At 40.1% G+C, this 22077-nt stretch overlaps 1 protein-coding gene across 8 annotated transcripts in view; it reads right to left on the reverse strand.

Annotated features, from left to right (window-relative positions):
• The window catches only part of sorcs1 (sortilin-related VPS10 domain containing receptor 1), a 149022-nt gene that overhangs the window by 73692 nt on the left and 53253 nt on the right, over positions 1 to 22077 (reverse strand). For all 8 annotated transcript variants that reach the window (XR_011243843.1, XR_011243840.1, XR_011243841.1 and 5 more), the window contains exon 2: positions 4507 to 4574. Coding sequence is in view for 4 of the 8 variants with exons in the window: in XM_069530398.1 (XP_069386499.1) it covers positions 4507 to 4574 (68 nt within the window). In the remaining 4 variants the exon portion in view is untranslated. The remainder of the gene's footprint in view (positions 1 to 4506; positions 4575 to 22077) is intronic.

Genomic DNA, 22077 nt, shown 5'->3' on the forward strand with positions numbered 1-22077 from the left:
CCTTACTCTTGTTGTGGATTAAGCACAGAGGATGTAATAAACCCTATGAGACAAATTGTGATTTGTGGATATGGGCCATACAAATGAAATTTGATTGATTGATTGATTTATGACGGTTTGGTTTCAATGGGGAGCAAAAACATGACCCCCGGGCAAACCTTCCCTGGATGAGTCCAGCATCATTCATCAGAAACCATCGTCACACAGGACCATTGGACAATGGCATCACACTATTGATTGGCCCCCTTCACAGAATCATTTGATTATAAGACCAATGACTTACTTTTAGTGTAACAGCAATTTTCAGCATGAACTAATGAAAGGGCCCAACCCCAGCAGATCCCAATGAGGTGAAAGTGACATTAAATGGAAAATGATGGTTTTTCAAGGACGATGAATCTGAAGGAAGACTCCCTGCCTTGATAGTGCGTGTTGAAAGGCTATTCAGTGATTATGTGTGGGTGTAAAATGCAGCTCGGACCACACTGCTGTGATTTCATCCGTTTTGCGGATGTTCGCTCCACAGGGGTGAGCCAATATTTCACACTGTCCACATGTTGGATTAAAGAAGGGTGTGTGTGAGTGAAACATTGTACGAGCATGCAAGAATGACATCACTCACATTAAATTGATATGGCTCACAGCGTAAAATAGACTGTGGATTTGCTCGGAGGATAACTGAGCTGAAACTCACATCCAGCCTTCAGCCTTAAACTTCTTTGTTTCATCCCGTTTTTCGCTTTTTCTGAAACGGATTCGAATAATGTCGACGCTCAATTCTTAGATAGAATTTCAATTATAATTTCCAGAGTCCAGCGTTCTATATGTTGATAGGAGTAGCTACTATGCAGCCTTTACATTATCAGCGGGGAGTTTGATTCACCACGGTTCGGAGGATGAGAGCTGCATGCCTGTTGCGATAGTTAACACACAGACGGATCCAGCAGCACTGCGAGACACACTGGACAAATGGCAGCAGAGCTGAGCGTTCCACTTCCACTATGAATTTATGAAACCATCAGCACGCTCCGATAGTATATCTTCTGAGTAGCAGGCTAAATCATACTATTCCCACTCTCCCTTCCACATCCACAAACTCCGTCAATCATGTCCCTGCCTGTCAGTTTTGGTGGCAAACTTCCATCGCTTCCAGTCTACAAGAGTTTGTTTTAATAAAATAAGATCAAAGATTCAAGAAAAGAGAATCCCTGATAGACAGGTAACTAGTTGGGTAGAGGCTGTGTATGCTGATACGCACAGATATTCTTTTCAGACTGACAATAAAAGCTGTAATACTTTGTTCCTTAAAGATGCATTGTCCTTTGATAAGAGCAACCCTTTCTTCACTGACAGTTTCTAGCCGCAGACTGATGCGCATTCGGGCAGAGTCGAAGAATTTGGAGGAATCGATTATAATGTAGCATTACAATGTATTGAATTCAGTTTCATCTGTATAGCGCTAAATCACAACATATATTATCTCAAGGCACTTTACATAATAAGCTTGAGAACTTACAAAATGATCCGTTGCATTAGCTAATGGTCACTATTGGACAATCAAGATTATACACTCAGGGAGGGACTCTGGAATCAGGTTCAGGTCTCAGATTTGGTGTCAGTAGGTGCTGATTCTTTGAGACTTGGATACAGGCAAAGTTCAAGGGCACAAAAGGCTATGAGCCTGTGTACGGAACATAGAGTGAAAAGTGACGGCTTAAAGCTGACATGAATCCGTCGAGCTGTGCTGACAGACTCAGCGTGAAAACCACATCACATATAAAAGGAGTGTAGCGTGTATGTGACAGTTGTTACCTTATGCTGATATTCTGAGCCACAGCAGGCAGGGATGCCCAGTTTACAATCAAGCCCTCCCTGAGGAGTGCTGGGTCTCTTAAATGCAGTCATCTGTTGCTCTGATGCTCCGCCCGTCTCCCTTCGCTGTATATTGCCCGCTAATGTCCTGCGCTCTCATTATCCCCTCTGCTCTCTCAAAATGCTTATTATCTGTTCACTCATCTGTCTTTCTGTCGGTCTGTCCGGGTACCCACATGCACCTTTAATCACCCCTTCAGCTCTGCTTTCGTAAGGCATCAGAATTTTATAATACACGAGTGAAATGTCCGTTGTAGATGCACCATTAGAAGGGCAATGTGGCCACATCATCAGAGACACAGAGCAGTAGCCTCACTCCATCCTCTATGATGTAAATGCAGTCATATAATAGTGCATCGCCACAGCTGTGGGTGAGAGCTCAAGCCTTGAGGCAGCCTTCGTGTACAACCATGTGTTGTTTGCTGTGTGACCCTGCTGCCGTCTTCCTCCATTAGGGACTGAGGCAGAGAATGCACTGGAAATGATTTCCTCAATACAAGGCAATGACCAAGTTACATTTTGGGAGAATGATAAGAAAATCCACAAGAGTGCAGTTTGGTTTTTAATAGAATTATGTCAGTGTATAGGCTGATTTGATGGTGGAGCAAACAACTTGGTGACACGATATCAGTACAGGTTATGCAAATAGCTCTTTTTTTACTACATTGTTACTACATAGTTATTCTTACATATGCAGCTGATGACTTGGTTAGGGAACGCAGCCGGTATCAATAAATAAAATACACTTTGACATTTTTACTTTACTATCTTAAACCTAATGTATTAATTACACTAAATAACTAGAATTACTTGAATTCAAGTTTTTTTTACCAAATTTGAAGACATTACCCCAAGATAATAATTATACCTCTGCTCATGGTGCATTTGGTCGCTTCACTTCCAGCCGTGAATTGACCTGCATCCTTTCTGTTACATACACTTCAGTATAATAAACTCTGAGCAAGGTACAAACACACAATTTCCTTTTTTACTGTTCGTACCTCCTTACAGCTTGGAAAGTTAAGCTGTCAAGCAGGGAGAAAATGAGCAGATGTGCAAGTGATTCTCCAGGTTAACATAAAAAATGATGCTGACAAATACAAAGCTCAGTATAGAGTTATGGCTCTTTGACAGATTTTAAATTGTTATTATTGGGACTGCTTTATCTATCTAGACAACATTTGGAATACAATGGTTGGCGATAGACAAATTCACAACAGGTACAAAGACAAAGTAAACTTGATGACACAGGTTTGCCACTGCACCGAAGTGGGCATGTAAGCATTATATAAATATACATGCCAACTGCAATTAATGATTTTAACTTTCTATGACCCCTCACCCCTCTTTAAATTCTAAACACTCTGCAAAGAGACACATTGACACTCAATTTATCATATGCAGCCCAAGTATTACTTAGTTTCAACACTTCATCAAAGCTGCATGATGCTTATACCAAGAGAAACACTCAAACCCAAGATGATGAAAATCTTAACAGCTTCATCATCACATCAACTGGAAATCCTCTTGATGTCTTGTGCATTATTGTATACATGTCTCCCTCATAACTCTACTGGACACATCTGGTTTCCTTGCAAACTTTGAAATTGTCGCTTTAAAAAAATAAAGGTTTTAAATCAAACTGGCGAAACAGAAGAGCTTTGTGCAAACGTTGAGCCTCTTGTGGATGTTGAAAGATGAATATTTAATTTATTTCTGATTTTAGTTTTGCAGTTCACATTGTAACTTTTTATGTTATCCTGTCCACATATTTTCATTTAAAAAATCAGAGCTGCAACTCTGGTGAGCTCAGTAAGGTTTAGTTGTTCGATGGGTTGGAAAAACAGATTCATTTAGTGGTGACATCTGTTTGTGCCAAATGATACAGAGGTGAAATTAGATGTTGGGAAAATCACAAAATAGCTTTTTTTCTCACTTTGACAATAAACAATTCCCAGTTATTGCATGCAGTGCATGACAACAATCATCCTTTCAGGTTGAGAATTGACTTTAAACATCATGTGGCTCAACAGTCCTTTCAAAAGTCTACTTTCTATCACGTTTTTTGTGCGCAGTTCATCTATTTTTTATCCTTCTTTCTCCCTCTGAGGTCTTTTCCTCGACAGAGCTGTCCATGCCTGTGGTGCTACATTTCATTGGCAGCAATAATAATGAAAAATATATTTCGTAATGATAATTACTTTCGCAGATCTTTCTCTCGTTTTTTTCTGAGACATTAAGGCAGCCACATTCGTCCCTAGCAGGCATCTACCAAAATTACATCAGAATCGAGTCAGAAACGAGTCTGACACTCCAAGCACAGCTACGCTGTGTTCAAGGCTGGTCATGGTAATTTGCTGGATAACACTGCCAGCTCCAGTGGTGTTGATTAGTTACTTTCATGTGAGGGATTTGTGTTGCCCACAGACATTAAAACCAATCGAGGACAGTTCAGCCGTGTCATTTGAGCGATCTTTATTTGACTGCTGCCTCTTTTTCAAGCCTTGAATGTTTCATCAATGCATATTATGAGATCCTTGCACACGCTGGTATTCTTTATACCTAAAAGCAGAGCTGGGAGCACTTCAAACCATAGGATTAAAAACACCAGTATATAAAGTGTGATAAGCTTACCTCCATAGTGAACTCTCAGTCACACTGTTGAGGTTGAAGTCAAATAGTTTGGTCAGCATCAAAATCACCTGCAGAAGGAAAACAAGCATTGCAGTCAATACACAGTTCTATTGATCAAATGTCTGGTGAGCAGGTTAAACAGTTCCATTGCTAAATTGACTGAATGGACATGAGACAAATGTTTGTTTGTGATCATCATAGACAAAACACTTCGATCCAATTTGGTTGAACCCTAGTTTGTTCGTTAAAATCCTACATTATGAGTGTCTGACAAAACGGCTGATTACTTTTGTAATGATGTGTCAGCATGAAACTAGAGGTCTACATGGGTCCACGTGCTCCAGGTCTAACTTAATGGATCTGTGTGTAAATACTCGAGTTAGCTTCACACGTTTCAACACAATTTCCAGAAAAATAATGCGCATTTCCATCCAATGCTTGAATGCCAATAAGACCTGAGTGTATGAAGATAAACATTAGGAGGCAGTCACTCTTCTATCAGGTGCTATGAAACCATTACTTAGTGGGATTCATTGAAGGAGCTACAGTCAAATGTTAAACTGTGGATTGTTACTGAGTAAACAGAGAAGCACTTTACTACATTTTATCTTTATGGATAATTTTTTACTTCAGTTAAGCATGACATTGCTATCAGGATAAAGGAGCCAAATTCCCTTTCACACACACACACACACACACAAACACACACACACACACACTGTGCACATGCTCTTGTCCAAGGGCACGCACGGTGTGTGGTTTAACATCATTACATCTGCTAGCATTGCCACTTCCAGTTGCAGACTTTTAGGCTTAAAACTCAGTGTAAATGGCGTCTTTTTGAAGATTTGAAGGCCGGAGCCTGCGGACACTTGGATGACACCACACGGGCAGTATGGGGGGATGTTATTTTTTTTTTCTGCTGTTGAAACATTGATCATCAGTACTTCAATTGTGTTGGATTTGGCTGCAACACTGTTTACCCCTGAGACTCCTAAAGTGTTTTGTGGAATCAAAATTTTAAACTGCACTTTACATAGTTTGCTATATTGTAGCTCTGCAACCACAACACACAATCATAACATTTTGTCTTTTATCAAGGTATCTTGACTGGTTTTAATTGTGTGACAATAATCACTGAATAAGCGTTGTTTCCAGAATGGAACTTAGTTCAACACCAGAGATCTATACACCCACACCATACTTTGAACCTCTGAAGGCTTTAACAAGGTTTCTTCTACGCTTACAACCATACACGGCATTGCTTAATGCAATCCCCTCTAATTATTCCAGACTCATTACTTAATCATATCAGATCCATTCTAAACACACCACTGTAAATATTCCCCATTCCGTTAACACCCTCAAGGTGCAAGGGATGAGGGAAAGTGGGTCAGCCAAAGTCTTTGGGGAAAAACCGAGGCAGAAACATCACATTTTGCTCCGAGCATAAAAGAAGTAAAGCAGCACGGAAACTCACAATCTATTTACTTTGTGACTGGAGGTGTATTTGAAATGGATAAAACTCTGAAGAAGCATAAGAGGCAGGAAAATATTCAGAGAGAATGCTGCAGTTTCATTTTAATATAGTCTCAACTGTTATAGTCGAACACTTGTGTGTTGCCCTTGCTTCTCTTGCTCATGAGTTGTGTCTCATTTTGATAATGCTCCTTGAGAGTGCAAAACCCCTGGGACATTTTGTGGTGCTTTGACAGTTACAGTATCTGATGACCCTTTTGCAACCCCGCAGCACAATGGTCAGGTGATATGTGGGTGTGAAGAGGAGATGCTGCCAATGTAGAAATGTCTATTCACATAATGTATTTCCTGTGATGTGCTGGCGCATCCTATCTTAACTTTGCTATCGGGAAAACGGCAATATGTACAAGCAAGGCAATGCACACAGATATGTCCCTGTGCGTGGCGTAAAAAAAAACAACCTCAGTCTATACAATGTCAAGTCAACCCAAAATCCAACTGTTCCCATGCAGCCATTGACACATCCAAAGTTTTTGAGGCAGCGGCCGAGCCACTGTATGACCTGGGTGACTTTGTGAAATGGTTCAACCAGCATGGGGTTCCTGAGAGTACAAGAAGAACAGATGCACCTTGGGTAGTGGAATCAAATTGCGAGGTTGGGACTCCTGTGATCAGACTGATTAAGTATGCACTAACATCTGCAGCCCCCAGAACACTGGGAGTGTGGTGCACTCGGCCGACCTGTGGCTGGCAGGGTTTGGGAGTGTTGTTGATGATGTGTTGCAGGAAAATAACCAGCAGCACAACAACTGGTAAAAAGGCATTGATTCAGGAAGTATCTCAGCGTCTTGAGCATGGGGAGAGTTAGCCTCGGGAATGAATAACCTTAAATGTCCGGGCTAGACCTTTGCATGCTAATGACAGACCAAGTCCATTTAGCTGCCCAGCTGGGGGCTGAATTCACACTCGCACCACACAGCTTCTCTCTTTCTCCGTACACTTTCTTTTTCTCCCTCTGCTTAGTTCTCTTCCCCGTCACATCTCAACACCATTTTCTGCCACGAGTCTACATGTGTGCACCTGAGTATAAGGACAGAGGGGGGAGGTGAGGATAAGGGCGCCGCTTATGTTTTTACCTTTCTGAATCACTCTGTGGTTTGTGTTAATTTCCTTAATGACAACTATTATTTAATATATTTATAAAATACGTTTTTTCCATGAGAAAGCTGAGACAGGGCAGCACAAACATTGTCATTCATTAAAATGGCTTATAAAACAGTAAAAGTGTATTTTTGTTTACTCAAAGACGAGACAGTTAAACTCTAAATGTTTCAAACAATGGCATATTCTAAATATCTTTGAATGTCTTGTCTTCAAATCTCATTTCTCTCTCTGCTTTATCTCTCTGGTGCAGCACAACCCTGAACACACCTCCAACAGTGCTGGACTAACTCTAGCTAGGCACTTAAACACTATGGCTGTAAGAGATCAGATAACATGCAGGCAACAAAACAGGTTTAAACCCACTTCAAACATTACAGCACAGAGACAAAGAGTGAGGTGGTTTTCGTCAGGAGAGAAACGGCAGCGACAAAACCACAAACCTGAAGAGACATCTCACAATGCACCACAACAACAACATTATCAGCATCTCGACAGGACATTTGTTGTTGCAGATAGAGATGCAGTCTCACTTAAAGTGCCCAGCCCAGTGAGTGACGTTGGCCAAAGTTTTGATAATGACAGCTTTGTTTGCTTTGGTGCATGAAACATGTTCATGTTGAATCTACTATGACCAGTTCATGCTTATCCACTTAAAATATGACCACGGTGAGTAAATGTCATCTATTTGCAGCATCCATGGGTTGACACATTTAAATGCAGAGCATATAATTAAGATTAATAATTGTTCAAATACACTTACTGTCTAACACAACAAGGTCTACACTGACAACACCCTTCTGCCACAGTCCTGACAGAGATGAACACTAAACACTATTAGAATAAGATTTATTGCAGGACTGAAAATTATCTCAATAGTGAAGTGGTTTCTGTTTTCTAGTCCCTGATTCATTTAGATTTGTTGTCTGTCCAAAATCAGTTTAATTAAATCTTGTCTGAGAGCATCTGAAGTTTGTCTAAAATGTTGCTGTTTCTCTTTGACCAAAATGAAATTATATATCCCGAGTAAAATCTGAAAGCACTATTTGTGTGTGTGTGTGTGTGTGTGTGTGTGTGTGTGTAAGTGAAGGTGAGGGAGCAGTTATGCTTCCACAACTCTTAATTGCCCCTCATGCTTGTATATATGTTAATGTGTGTGCATGTGAAGAAGGTGCACACACTGTGAGAGTTGGTGCTCTGGCTCCAGATTCTGGATACAGTGCTGTAAAAGGCTGAGGTATAATCCGGGTGACTTGGCTTCATTAGTTGAAGGGCAGTGTGCACTCAGGCCCTTCTGTCTGCCACATATGGAGCCTATGTGGGCAGTCATCAGCGAGTGGCACTGTCAGATGGGCTCCCACTGGAAAGTGCATATGCTCCATCACTGACCATGCCAATTAAGCCTGCAGGCTTCTCCTACTGTAAATGCTGCGGTGAGGCCAGGTTCCTCTCCACCGGGCCCAGCACAGACGACCTCTGGACAGACACGCACTGATTTGTAACAGTTGGGAGATGTGCAGAGGAGCGTGAATGAGACAGGACGTAGCTGGTGGATTTGTGTTACACTTTGACAAGAGAGATGCAGTGATTCGCATAAGCTTTTATAACACCAGTGATAAGGTCCATAATAGATGATACTGTACAGTGTCTGCCTACACTCACAATACAATGTTGAGTCAAAATGTTAACTGTGTTTGTAATGCAGGGTGCATTAACTAAAAGAGAGAGGGCATCTCAGATTTCCAGTATGTGCATGAGCAGAGGTCTGCAGACAGAGAGTGGATGAGCTGATGAAACAGCAGCTGCCACAGTGTCAGGAGACAGAGACCTACAGTACACAACCTGGAACAGCAGCTCAGGATCACCAGTCATCCCTGCTGCCCACTCAAGTCAAGGTAACAAGACAAACAAACAGGAGGAACATTGTTGTCCTGGGAGCAAGTTGCTTCATAATTACCACACTGTGGTTGAATGTCTCAGCAACCAGATTTCTACTTCATTTTTTTTAAAGATTCATATTAGGTCACTTTGACCTTCACCTTTGACAACTGAAATGTTATCACTCTATCTTTGAGTCCATGTGACAAATAATCAAAAGTTGAAGAAATTCCCTCAAGCAATCTTGAGATGTCACATTCAAGAGGCCAAAACGTGTTTGACCAACAGAATCTACTCAGTTAATCAGTGAGTCCAAGTGAACATGTGTGTCAAATATAAAATAATTCCCTGGAGGCGTTCCAGAGATATTACATTCACAATGAAAAACGTGTTTTGAGATGTCACAATCTCATCAGTTCATCTTTTAGTCCAAGTGAACTTTTGTTCTTGAGATATTGAGTTCACGAGGAATGTAACCACAAAGTCAATGTGTTAATGATACTGCTGTTACTAACATTGGTGAGTATTGATATGATATATTCACACAAACACAAATACTGTTTTAAAATGGTAAAAATACTCATTAACAGTTGATGGAGTGTTTTTTTTAAACATTTGTCTTTATATGTAATTCTATATTAGTTAAACAGCTCAGTAAAAAAATCAACATGATCTAGCTTCATGATGGTTGTTGTCATGTTGATTTTTTTACTGAGCTGTTTAACTAATATAGAATTACATATAAAGACAAATGTTTAAAAAAACACTCCATGATCATTTGTACTCATCTTATTTGACAGATGACAAAAAGGAATCAATATTAAATTATAAAAAATAAAAGTTTAGTTTTCAGCTGCCAAAGCCTTTTTTCCATCTGTTTCACTGGTGATAAAAAAATGGAGGAACTTTTAACAAAGTTGATTTAACAGAACAATTCAGATCAGAGATGAAAAATAATGGATCACCAGAATCTTTTTTAACTTCCTTCTCAGACTTTCCCAAATGTTATGTCTTGTTACTGCAGGACAAAAAAAAAATGTTTATACATGGTGATATTTACTACTTGCATGGTCTCCTCAGGACTTCTGTCCTTCCCTATCATTTTCCACCTGTAATCATACCACCGCAATCACGTTCATGTTTACAAGAGGTAACCTACAGTTTTACTCACTTGAGTAAGTTTGACAGCAGAACAGCTCAAAGAAAAAAACATGAATTTGTCTCAAGAGGTTGTTGTAGGAGGTTTCTAAATGTGAGACGCAAACAGTCAGTGTTATTAGTCATGCAAAGGGAAGCCTCAGCTCCGGGTGAGGATCAAGAACAAGTGTGTCTGTGCAAAGCTTTAGATTTTCTTTAAAAATATTTCTGCATTATTTTTCTTCAATCAAAAGTATGCCTTTGCTGCCAGCAAATACTGTTATCTCCTGTACTGTTTGGTAATTGTCCTTGGATGGGGGAGAGAAAATATCATCATGGATCAAACTTCCCAAACGTGCATAGACAAACAACAGTTATCATTCCCCGGGGCACGAGAAGGCAGAATAAACAAATGAGAAATGCAGATTATTACCAAACATTTTGAAGCTCCCAAAACAGGGAAAAAGTGCTGGGTTCATGTTCTGCAGGGCATCATGAACTATTTGTTTTCCTCACATCTCATTTTTGTAATCACGTGAGACCAGAATTCTCTCGGGGACAGATCTTTTTTTTTTGCTGTGTTTCATTACTGGAGAAAAAAACAAGAGAGCACAGACGATGATGCATATTCAGAGTACGAAAAAAAAAAAGGAGCTGCTTGCCACGGAGATGCATTTAATGAAACTGTTTTGCAATTCTCTGTTAATCAATGAATTAATTCTGTGATGAAGAGTCAGAGACGGAGAAACAGTGCAATACACACATGTAATGATGTAAACAAATTTTACCTGCCAACATTTCCAAAGACCTCACACTGCAGGCTCATGGCGGATCACTGAGCCAGCGACGCTCCTCTCTGTGGATTAGCCTGTCACATCTTCCTTTGGAAGATTCACCACTTGTGCCTATCGCTAATATAAAAGTGAAACATAGCTGGGATGCCGGCTTTTCAGCTACTTGTCACATAGCTAAAAATAATATATCTTCATCTGGATCAGAATAAATCAAGGTCTGTCAGGTGCATGTCCCCGGGAGGTTATATATGTCCTCGCATGGCAATCTGGGCGGCATATTAGTCAGCAGATAATCAGTCTTCTGTGGCTTCATTTGCCCTGATTTCTTCAAGTGTTCATTAGAATATCTAGGATTTATTTAGGAGTGTGTCAATAAATAAAATCTAATTACTCCCATTTTCTGCAAGCGGTAATGCAAAACTTATTTTTAGATTTTAGATGTTTGCGTCAGTGCTCTGGAGCTAGTGTGACTACCTGTATTATTATGTTTCACTTCGGTTGTTTGCTCCATGCAGACCTGTCACCTTTGTTGTGTTCATTTGATGGTGATGCAGTCTTAGGATTCAAAGTGAGCGTTTCCTTGATCTGAAGGCTTTTGCTGTTCTTAACTGGCTGTTAACCCACTTTGCTCCTCACAGATTTTCCTCCACAGCGTCTTGGATGGATTTTATGTATGAAAATTATTGCAATTAAGCAGCCTATCTTTCAAGTGTGGAGCTACTAATGCATTTCAAGACATGAAAGGCTCATGGAAGACGTTAAGAGGACACTTCCTTGTTATGAGCATTAAAAGCAAGCAGAGACATTATTAAATTTACTTAAATGTGTGTTTTGGGGGTTTGACATGTTGTGTATAGTTTTTGTGTTTTGCTAGAAATTATGTACTTGAAAAATGATGTTTAATATACAGTATATGTATATGTGTAATTCCATGTGAAATGCATTTATGTGTATAAGCGGCATATGTCCATTCTCATCCGCGTAGATCACATATATGTGGGCACTCAAATACACAAATGCTTGTGTGTGTGTGTGTGTGTGTGTGTGTGTGTGTGTGCGTGTGTGTGTGTTGAAAGACCGTGGTGCTGCAGTTGGCATGCCTGCATCAAAGCAAGTTCTGGGGGTTGTGGGATTTTCTGAGTGGAGTTTACATGTTCGCCCTTTGCCTGTTTGAGGTTTCCCCAAATACTGCAGCTATATTACATATTACATTATATTACAGTTGCTTGTTTTCCGTCTTGCCTCCAAGCTGTGTTAAGTGCCCAAAAACATGCATCTGCTTGCCTATAGCTAATAAGAACAAATGACTTGTCTTTACTTTCTACCATCCTATCCTCTCTCATACCTCTCATCTCACCTGGATTTCTGTTTCTGCTGTGATCAGATACACATATAAAAGTTGCTTCTCTTGTGTTGCTTTTACGACAGACTAGCTGCTCAGGGTGTGTTTGCTCCCCTCAGCGGTTGCTTCATGTGTCATTTGTATTTGGCCCCTTTTTATTGTTAGGCTCCCTTAAAGTCTGTTCTGTGTGGCCCTGTGGTCCACGAGGGACATTTCATTTCCCTTTATTCATGTAATGAATGTGTGTGGAAAAGAAAACAGGATGAACTTCTAACACATATATTGTATTTGTTAATATTCACATTCTGTAAATATTCACATTCTCATTTTACTTTCATATATGCTCTATGCTCTTCAGTCTGTATACCTGAAAGTGACTGTACATATACATGAGAATGGAGATATATGTATATGAAAGTGAAACTATATGTATGAAATGTGATTTAAATGGCCTCTCATGTTGTGTCTTGGCAATGTTCTACATGTAAAGTGTTGCTTGTTAAAAACTTTCTAAAGCAGTGATATACCTGAGCCGAATGTATATTTAGGGTAATAAATCATTGTTTAGTACTTTGTCATAAGGGGGAGATAACACTTGGCACAATTATTGAAAAGAAAATTCATGGACAAGCGTCCTGCTGATAACAGACAGAACATCACTCCAAGTGCATAATGCACTCGCTGCGCTGAATGAAAAGCTGAGCTACAACCTTGCTTAACTTTAAAACTGGGTTACCCACCAAGTAATAGTAAATAATGTTTGAAAGAAATATCAGATTTAAAGACATGCAAACTGAATATATGAATTATAATCAGATGTATCAGTTTTGATGATACCCTGGTTGCTTATCCGTGTGCAGTAACAAATAATAACCAGGATAGATGTGCCATCAACTTGTCTGAAGGTTGTGAGACCCGCTGAAGGCTCTGCCGCACACTGCAGACAGATGCATTTGTCCCCCAAACTGAGTGATAAAGTAGAATCAGGGGGTTTAATGAAATTAAAGAGACAGTGCGTGCTGTGGGGAGGCAGCCGGGACCTGGAAAATAATTTCAAAAAGCCACGCAGATCTCTGTCATGAAGTCTCCATGTATGTAAATGCATTATGGAGTGAACAAGAGGAATCGTGCCGCCAATGCAGATTAATTCTTCAAATTGGCTTTGTCAGGAGTTCCACTGGTTGTATAATTGTTTAATAAGCCTGTGAAGGAATTTACCAGGCAATATGCTGTGGTAGCAGTGGGAATAAAGATTGTGTCAACTTTCTATAAAGAGAATTACCCTGATTGTTTTTGTTTAATTTCAACCAGTTCAGATGCTCAGGGATCGGGTATCTGTTGCCCAAAGTGTTGTAAGATTAAAGCAAGTCCCCTTAGGACCTTTCCCGGAGAGCAAACCCATGGTGGTAACTAACAAGCTCTTATGTTGCCTCCTATCTCTCCCTTTGTTCCTATTATTCTGAATTAAAGATTCCCCATCCTCATCATTTGTATTTGATTAAGGGTGATTAGACGAGATAGAAAAAAAGAAGCACTTCTTTGGAACGGTTCACCTTACCTCGGCTACAGTTTAATCAACACAGACAACAGTAGAGAGCTGACACGGACCCTCTTTTGTTATTTCCCTTCTTCTTTTCTCTATCATCAAACACTGTGCACTTTATACATGTAATTCAGTTGTGTATAAAATCTGCATTGAGAGACACTACCAGCGCTTTGTGTGAAAAATTGCATTTGATAGATGATAAGACAAAAGACAAACAGCGTTTTCAGCGGGGAGACATGTCTGTTGAGCTGAAGGCGTTACGCAGGAATGTAAATTGTAATCACGCTGGTCATGACCTTGTCTCAACGCCATAGTAATGAGATAATCAAGTACCGTCCCCCTGGGATCCTGGTAGCAGCCATTTTCCCCTAGTTGTTAACACACAGATGTACAGTATGTCTTCCCACAGCTGTTCGGAGCATGATCGGAGGATTTACTGTATGCTGCTCAGATCACCCTAATGTGTGTGCTGTTGGTTTCAAGCGATAAGTCAGTTGAGTCTAAGGAGCAGTAGGGTATTGATATAGTTACGTGTTTGTGTATGTCTGTGTTATGTGCTGCAGAGATATCTTAAAGGTTCAGTGTGTGGAATTTAGTGACATCTACTTGTGAGGTTGCATGTTGAAGTTGTCATAAAAACTCAAGAGTTCAGTTTGTCTAGTCTGGAACACTGTAGAAAAACATGGCACCTCCATAGAGAGGACCCACTCTCGATACAAATATAAGTATTTAAATATAAAGGGCCCATTCTAGGGTACAGAAAACAACAATTCTTACAATTTAGATGATCACACACTAGTGAAAACATCAGTAATATTATTGGATATTCAGTTTCTGCCAATAGATCTGTTTCATCTAAATCTTACACACGGAGCCTTTAAGTTATTTCGCTAATCAGCTAGTTCTAGCTGTCCAGTCTTGTAATACCACTTCGTACCTAAAGAAGCGACAGTGAGTCCCTGTGGCATCCATATGCTGAAACAAGGGAGGATGCAGAAATAGTAACTGTACAGGCTGTAGCCATGTGTTGCAGTCATTCTCCTCTCTTGGCCCTCTGCCTCCGCTGTTTCCTCAAGCTCAGTGACTGATGTGGCTGCAATAGCTGCTGTCTCTTTCTCCAACGTCCATTGACCTCTGGTTGTTCGTCCTCTACTCTTGCCAACACTATCGGTCACTCTGACTGGACAGACTGGGTGTGAAATCGTCATCATCAGTCTAGGCCTTTACCACACCACACATTTTGACGTCATAGTAGTAGAACCGTTAATGATGACTCTGTTCACTCGAAGTGTATCGTGTGGCACTGAGCCAAGATAATGAAACTGGAGCACCTTGATGAAATGCAGTCATAATTCATTTCATTTCACACCTGAGATTCTCCTACACTGACATGTCAGAATATCTGCTCTGAAAAATGACAGAATAAAACATCCTGCCAGTTTTATGATCAGACTACAAAGTAAACCTATGTGCAGAGCGTTAGCCCCCAATCCATGCAGGTCTGGTTACACGTCAGCAACTGCCCTATGCTGAGTTATTCAAGCTAAGGTTAGCTCAACGATTGAGTGAGGGTTAAAACTTGGTTGTGATTTGACACTCATGCAGATGTGCACACCCTGAATGACTGACAGGCACACAGAGAGCTCCGCCAGCCCATCAATATAAGCTCACTGGCATTTGACCCAGTGCATTTCCTTGTATTTTGGATTGGACAACCCAGTTATGGTATGCTGCCCTCTATTTGGGTGGATTATGAATTTAGCCAGTTCTTCCACTGCCTCTTAAATCAGGAAGTTAAGTAGAAAATCTTTGGGTCAGGAAAGTCAAAACCAAACTGAGTTTACTCATTTGGAGTAACTGTTGCATTTCATTCATCTCTTCATGACACCAGCCTACATTGAAGTCATTCAAGGCCAGGATGTTGAGCCAGCCTTGGTCTGGGCTGAAGTGTGCATGTGCGAGCTGAGACAGAAGGTACAGTGCCCCCACAATTTTAGGAAAGAATCCCAAGGGCAAATGAGCGCTCTCGGCTGTACTGAAAGTAAGAGGAAAGTGAGTGAACCAGAGGAAAGGAGTCATTTCTCTCTTTAAGCATCATCTGAGCTAAGCGGCTTCTAACCACAGAATCAATTTATGGTGCATCCATTTGTTGCAGTCTGAGCCATTGATCAGAATCAGTGTCATTACCTGCAGGTTAACGTCGAGGACATGAGTAAACCTGATCAATGTCTTTGTGTGGTCTGTCAGCATGCTGTAACTGACTAACCTGAACCCTCACTTCAATAGAGCCGCAAGGTTTCTCAGACTGCTGTGAGTATGTTGGTGCAGGACATTGCATATCCTTCACCTTGAAATGTTTAAAGTTAATCGCATGATATTAATTATATGAAATTGTATATTTGATTCCATGTGTATAGTTGGCAATTTTATAATGAATTACTACAATTTTGAAGTTCACATTTTAAACCTGGATTCCAATTGTGTTTTCTTGCACAAGGAAAGGATAAGAAATGATGCATATACACACTGGGAGCGATGTAGAAGACAAAAGCTGAATCATGTATGTAGTACATTACATCTAACATGGTGATAGATGATTTTAGTTTGTTTATTAATGTGACCTGATTAAACAAAGACACAACGAAGACATGACAACAACAGTGGATGAAAATGTGACACAATATTACAGAGATGTGACAAAGAAGAGGTGAAGATCTGACAAAGATGTTACTAAGCCAACTTCTCTGGCTCTGCTGTAAACATTGTATATGCTTTTCTGCTGTTTGAGGAAGAGTAGCTCTCCACAGAGTGTTTGCTGCCCACAGGGGCTGATGTGTCATTTTAAATGGACCTATGGGGCCTGTACTACTAGGGTGCAATTGTGTTTCCACCAGTAATCACAGGTGTTGCCAGAACAACCAAAACCAAGATCTTAAAGATAATCATTGATTATTTTATATGATAGACATGATGTAGCTTAGTGTTTTCACAAGTATTTTCAGCAAAAGTTGAAATATCATGATTTTGGCTGCAAGGTACTTTACAGTTTTATCCAGAGAAGAAAGAGATTTGAGATAGAAAATAGTTTTTAGTCATTTGGAGAAGTAACTAGATAATCCTGAGCGTAAGTGGGACAATCTTTTGCTATTGAACTTTCTATTGAACTTTCAAAAGATTTTGCAATAGTTTTTTTCTATTTGGAGAAAAATAAAACTTGGAAAATGTCTTCTGATGCCCCAGTGTAAAGCTAGGGTTGGTTTGCTTGGAAAGGCTGTCAAGAGCAGACAATGATATGCAACCGAAGAAAATTATTTGATTCAGATGGAATGAAATAATCGCTAGCGTATGTGTTTAGTACAGTAGATGTTAGACAACTTAATTTCTAGGCTATCGGGATGTGAGGAGGACTTCATCAAATAGGATAGGACATATTTCAGAAACAACTTACCAACCCTACGAGTTATGTGGAGTTTAATGAAAAGTATATAAATTAAGTTTGAAAGGTTGAACTAATGATTGTGCTCCCACTCTTATAATGCTGACCTTATAGGTGTGTGTGGCTATTCACTCTTACATGGGGTCAAAAAATATAGTATAAGGTCTGCGCAAAAGCAAAGACATTTCTAATAAATAAATAACCGAAAAATAAATGAAATATGTTGTTGCATGGGTGGAGGGCTGATGGCTGAGAAGTGAGAGTGATTTATTGTCGACCTGCTTCTGCCAGGCGGCTTATAGTTTTTGATGGTATCCCTAACACCATCCAATTACTTACTGTGGTATCATTTGAGCCTGCACCAACGACTGCATGCCATTGGAAATTCAAACTGGATCTGATCCAACTTAATGCATAAATTAATAAGGGGCTTACAGGGAGGGGGGTGTAGAGTCTGTTGGAGAGCATAGGGCACAGAAGCAAACTCTAAATACAGCTCTGCCATATAGGAAGCAATAAACAGCAGAGTTGGTTGGTAAATCTCCCACTCTGTTATTTGCTAGTATATTTATTGCTTACTGAAATAAGAGCTCATGTCTGCTCATCAGAAGAGGAGAGTGAACCAGTGGATCTGTGTGGTCGTTTAAATCTATCAGAAAGCAAGAGACAGGTTATGGAACTGATGAACTGTGAGTTTAGTGGAGCTGGATATTTTCCAAATGTGTCTGATGTAGACTCGCCTGTAAATGACTGGACGCTCCAAATAAGACAATGTGCCTCCGTCTGACTAGTTCATTGGATGCGTAGGAGTAGAACTGTCAGAGTCAATACAGACTTGACGAAATGAAACTTATCTGGACTAGAATCAAGTCGGAAAGTGAATTTGTGAAAAGGTCATCGTCTAATTTGTCAAATCGTCATGAGCAGACTGATTTGTGAGCTTCAACAATCCCCACTAAATCAGCACATTTCTGCTAAGTGAATGACATTTTTCAAATGTTCTCTGCGGTCGGAGAAATATGAATGGAGAGGCTTTATTGTACTTCAGGTTCTATGTATATAGCAAAATGTAATTACTGTTGTGTATCCAGGAGAGAAGGTGATTTGCAAAGGTTGGACAAGTGCCTAAAGGACGACAATTCTTGTCCTTTTCTTTTCAAATTTGCCTTATCAGCACTTACATGCAATCAGTTTCACTGTCTGTAAATTTACCTTTTATAATTAAAAACTGTCTCAACGCTGCAGGAGATAATTGTCACTCATGAGTATGACTATATTGCAAAGGAGGACTTGAAAGAGAGTTTGAATTTCAGAATTTATTTCCAATTTGCTTCTTACTCTATAGGAACATCCCTATTTCATCAAGCCAAGAAAAACGAAAGTTGTCACAAAAACTGACATGGTACACAGACAGTGTCCCACAGCCAACAAATAGATATGTTTTTACTGATAGATAAGATAAGGAATAGAAAAGGTTAATGTGAACTTTTTTGGCACTTTGAAAGGTGCCAGATGTGCCAGAAAGTGTGGAGATGGATGCAACTGTTGGTTGTTTTAAGCTAATGACCAACAACTCCCATCACGACTTCTGTATCAACTCAAAATTAAGAAGGTAGAGGAAGTAAATATAGAGGAAATAAATGTTTTACTCACTGAAGGTGAGGGTAACTGTAAAATCACTGTAAAATATAAGCAGTCCACTCGTTTTTTCCGTCTATTAAATGAAAAGACAAATTAGGTCGCTGGAATACTGCAAAAGCTTAACAGTCACATTTACATATATAGACAGCAAAACCTGGCGTCTGTTGTCTGTTGATCAGACACACTGTCAATCATTCCAGTTTAATGGAAGTACATCCAAGTCTTCAGCTACAGTCTATGATGTGTTTTTTTGTTTTGTTGTTTTGCTGTCATGTGTGAAATTGATGAATCCTTTTTGTCTTTGAGTGACCTCCCAGAAATCAATCAGTTAGACTGCGGTGAGTGACACCATGTTTGCTGTCATTGGGTTGTCCGATGCAGCAACACAACATTAACGTGGACGCGGCGTGGCATCAGTAAATCAGATCGCCTAATTTGTCAAATTGTTATGAGCAGGGTGATCTGTGGGCTTCGACAATCTGCTGTAAATCTGCGTATTCAGTGAGACACTATCACTGTTGTGTATCCAGGAGACACTGTGATTAGAAAAAGGACGGACAAGTGTTGAATGAACAGAATCATTTCTGTACATTCAGGAAGCAAGCAGAAGCTAGTGTGTACAGCCCCTTCAGGCGTGCATAAACACATCCGTCCAGACTATGTCTCCACGGCGTAAAAGTAGATGAGCAGATGGTATGGTAAAGTAAAGTAACTGTTAATCCAAAAATTCCATATCTAGGGTGAACAAAATGTTGTGTGCTTCAATGAGAGAGTTTTGTTGTGTGTTAAAGTGTGTTTAGCCTTTCAATTTTTTGGAGACTTTGGTAAAGGAGATTTAAAGTTTGGTCAGTTCATTAAAGCAGATTGAGCAAGTCTGGTATGAACGTGTCAGTTCTTCCCTGGATGGTGAGCTGCAGCTCAGGCATGGGTGAAGTGGAGGGTGAAGAGAAAGTCTATAGTTGTTCTCGTCTTTTTCTGTGTTCACAAATTGTTCATCTTAACACGTCTACACTGTGCTCTGCAATCTAGAATCAATCTTGTGTGCTTCTTGTGAGTTGGGTCCCACTCTCCCTCCATCCCATTTCATTTAAGACAGCAGCTCTCTGTCAAGTTCTTCGGCCAGGTTTCTTTTCTTTGCGCTGTCTTCCAACGTCCAATCATCTCCATCTTTTTAAGAAGGGATCCACTGGCGGGACAGGTCATTGATGCGGGACAGGCCATTGATGCTTGGAGTAAGACTTCTGTTGTGAGCTGGAGGAAAAAGTGTACTGGAGCAAGCAGGGCACAGCACATCAACACGGCACAGAATAATTGTTCTAAGGACCTCAAGCACTAGTCGTCATGGTGGCGACATGTGATGGGGCCAAATGAGAGCCTCAAAATATCCATGTGTCTTGTAATGCTTGCTCTTTGAACTGTGGCTTCAACAGTACACTTTGCTTTGTCCCTTTGTTTAATTGGTGCTTCATGCTATGCCGGGCTCCGTCACAGGAGATGCTCTCATACAATAAATGAGACTCTCGGTCTTCAAAGCTGCTCTATCAAAATGTTTCACATTAAACCTGGATAAAGTCATTATGTCTCATGTGAGAGGGGGTTGCTCGCAGTGTTCCCAGAGGCTCTCTGGAGCTTTTTGAGCCTCTTTAATGTAACTGTTTTGTTTTCTGAACATTTTGACTCAATCAGTCCAATTTCCAGCCTCAACAAGAAGCTGCTCTGAGCACAAAAGGCCTGATAAACCCGGGATATGTTACCAATCTAGCACCAAGAACACAGTAGAGCATTTAGCAGCTAAAGAGCTAAACATTTCTCTCAGCTGTGAGCCAAAAGACAAATTAGGAGTCACATTTTTCAGATATGACTGCAAAGAAAATATACTGTGACTTCATGTGTAATGGACGCGTAAATAGGCCATTTCTTTGTTGTACTATCACAGTAACTGTAATAACTTTGAAATATAACACAAGGTCAGTGATGATTTACCTTATTTGCAGCCCGAACTAAACAAAAATCAATTAATGTTGCTTTAAAGATAACCATAATATTTCCTCAAGCACTTCTACTTGCATTCAGTGTTTCTGACCAAAACGCATGGGGTGTTTTACTCCATATATAATATTTGCGATGCAGTTTGCAAAAACACACACATCAGATTTTTTTGAACAAATTGAATGTGGGTGAGCCAGATTTGTCACGCTCTACTGACATTGCAAGCTTACACTGCCTATAAGGAAGTGTGAAATGCTTTACATTATCACTTGAAGTCAACGGAAAAAAACAGGTGCCACCTGTGAAGCTACTTATGAATAATTCTGATTTGTTTCTACAAGAACAGGGGAGTCTCATTGGGCTTTCATTCCTAATGGTGTCCACTTAGGAAAGCCTTATTTATGTCTTGTGAAATTTTAGCATATATATTGATAACTTTTATTTTAATGCTACACCTGACGAACTAGAAGCATTTGAGGAGTATCTTGACATTAGATTGCCCAGCCATACATGTACAATCATCATTGTTTTCTTGATAGTAAAATAGATATGACCTGTGGATAAAGTCTGGACAATTGAGTCTGGACTTTACTTAGAGTTTGCTTTTCAAATTACAAACTCTTTAGACATCTCCGTCTGTGTTTTCTACTATTTTCTTTGGACATTATACTAGAGGGCTAGGCATTATATTTATGTTTGTCTAAGATACAGCCTCTTAGAACCTAATCTTCCATAACAGACAATTGCCTTGACTACCACCTTTTCCTCAATTAGTTAATGAGTTGATAGTGAAAAAAACACTCACAATCTGTCAATGGTGGCACAAATCCATACTCTCTACCTAAGTGGTCTAGAGAGGAAAGAGCTACATAGCTGCTCTCAGACATCGCCTGGATAATTGGGTGATCTCACTACATTCTCCGGAGGGGCCCAGCCCCCTAGTAAAGACTCCGGAGAATGTCCAAATGAGCCGAGAGCACAGCAGGAGAGACAAAAATAAAACTAATATCTCACGATGAAAAAGCGATGCCAGGACCGAATTCTGCCGACATCCTCCAGAGGTCTGAAAACGGCTAACGTTAGACCTGCACTTTGTTTTAACATATCTTGCCTCATGTTATTTGCCTTGTTCAAAATGTACAAATAAGCCTATTATGCCATGATCAGA

This window comes from Paralichthys olivaceus, chromosome 8, assembly GCF_024713975.1.
Source record: "Paralichthys olivaceus isolate ysfri-2021 chromosome 8, ASM2471397v2, whole genome shotgun sequence".
Classification (NCBI taxonomy): Eukaryota; Metazoa; Chordata; class Actinopteri; order Pleuronectiformes; family Paralichthyidae; genus Paralichthys; species Paralichthys olivaceus.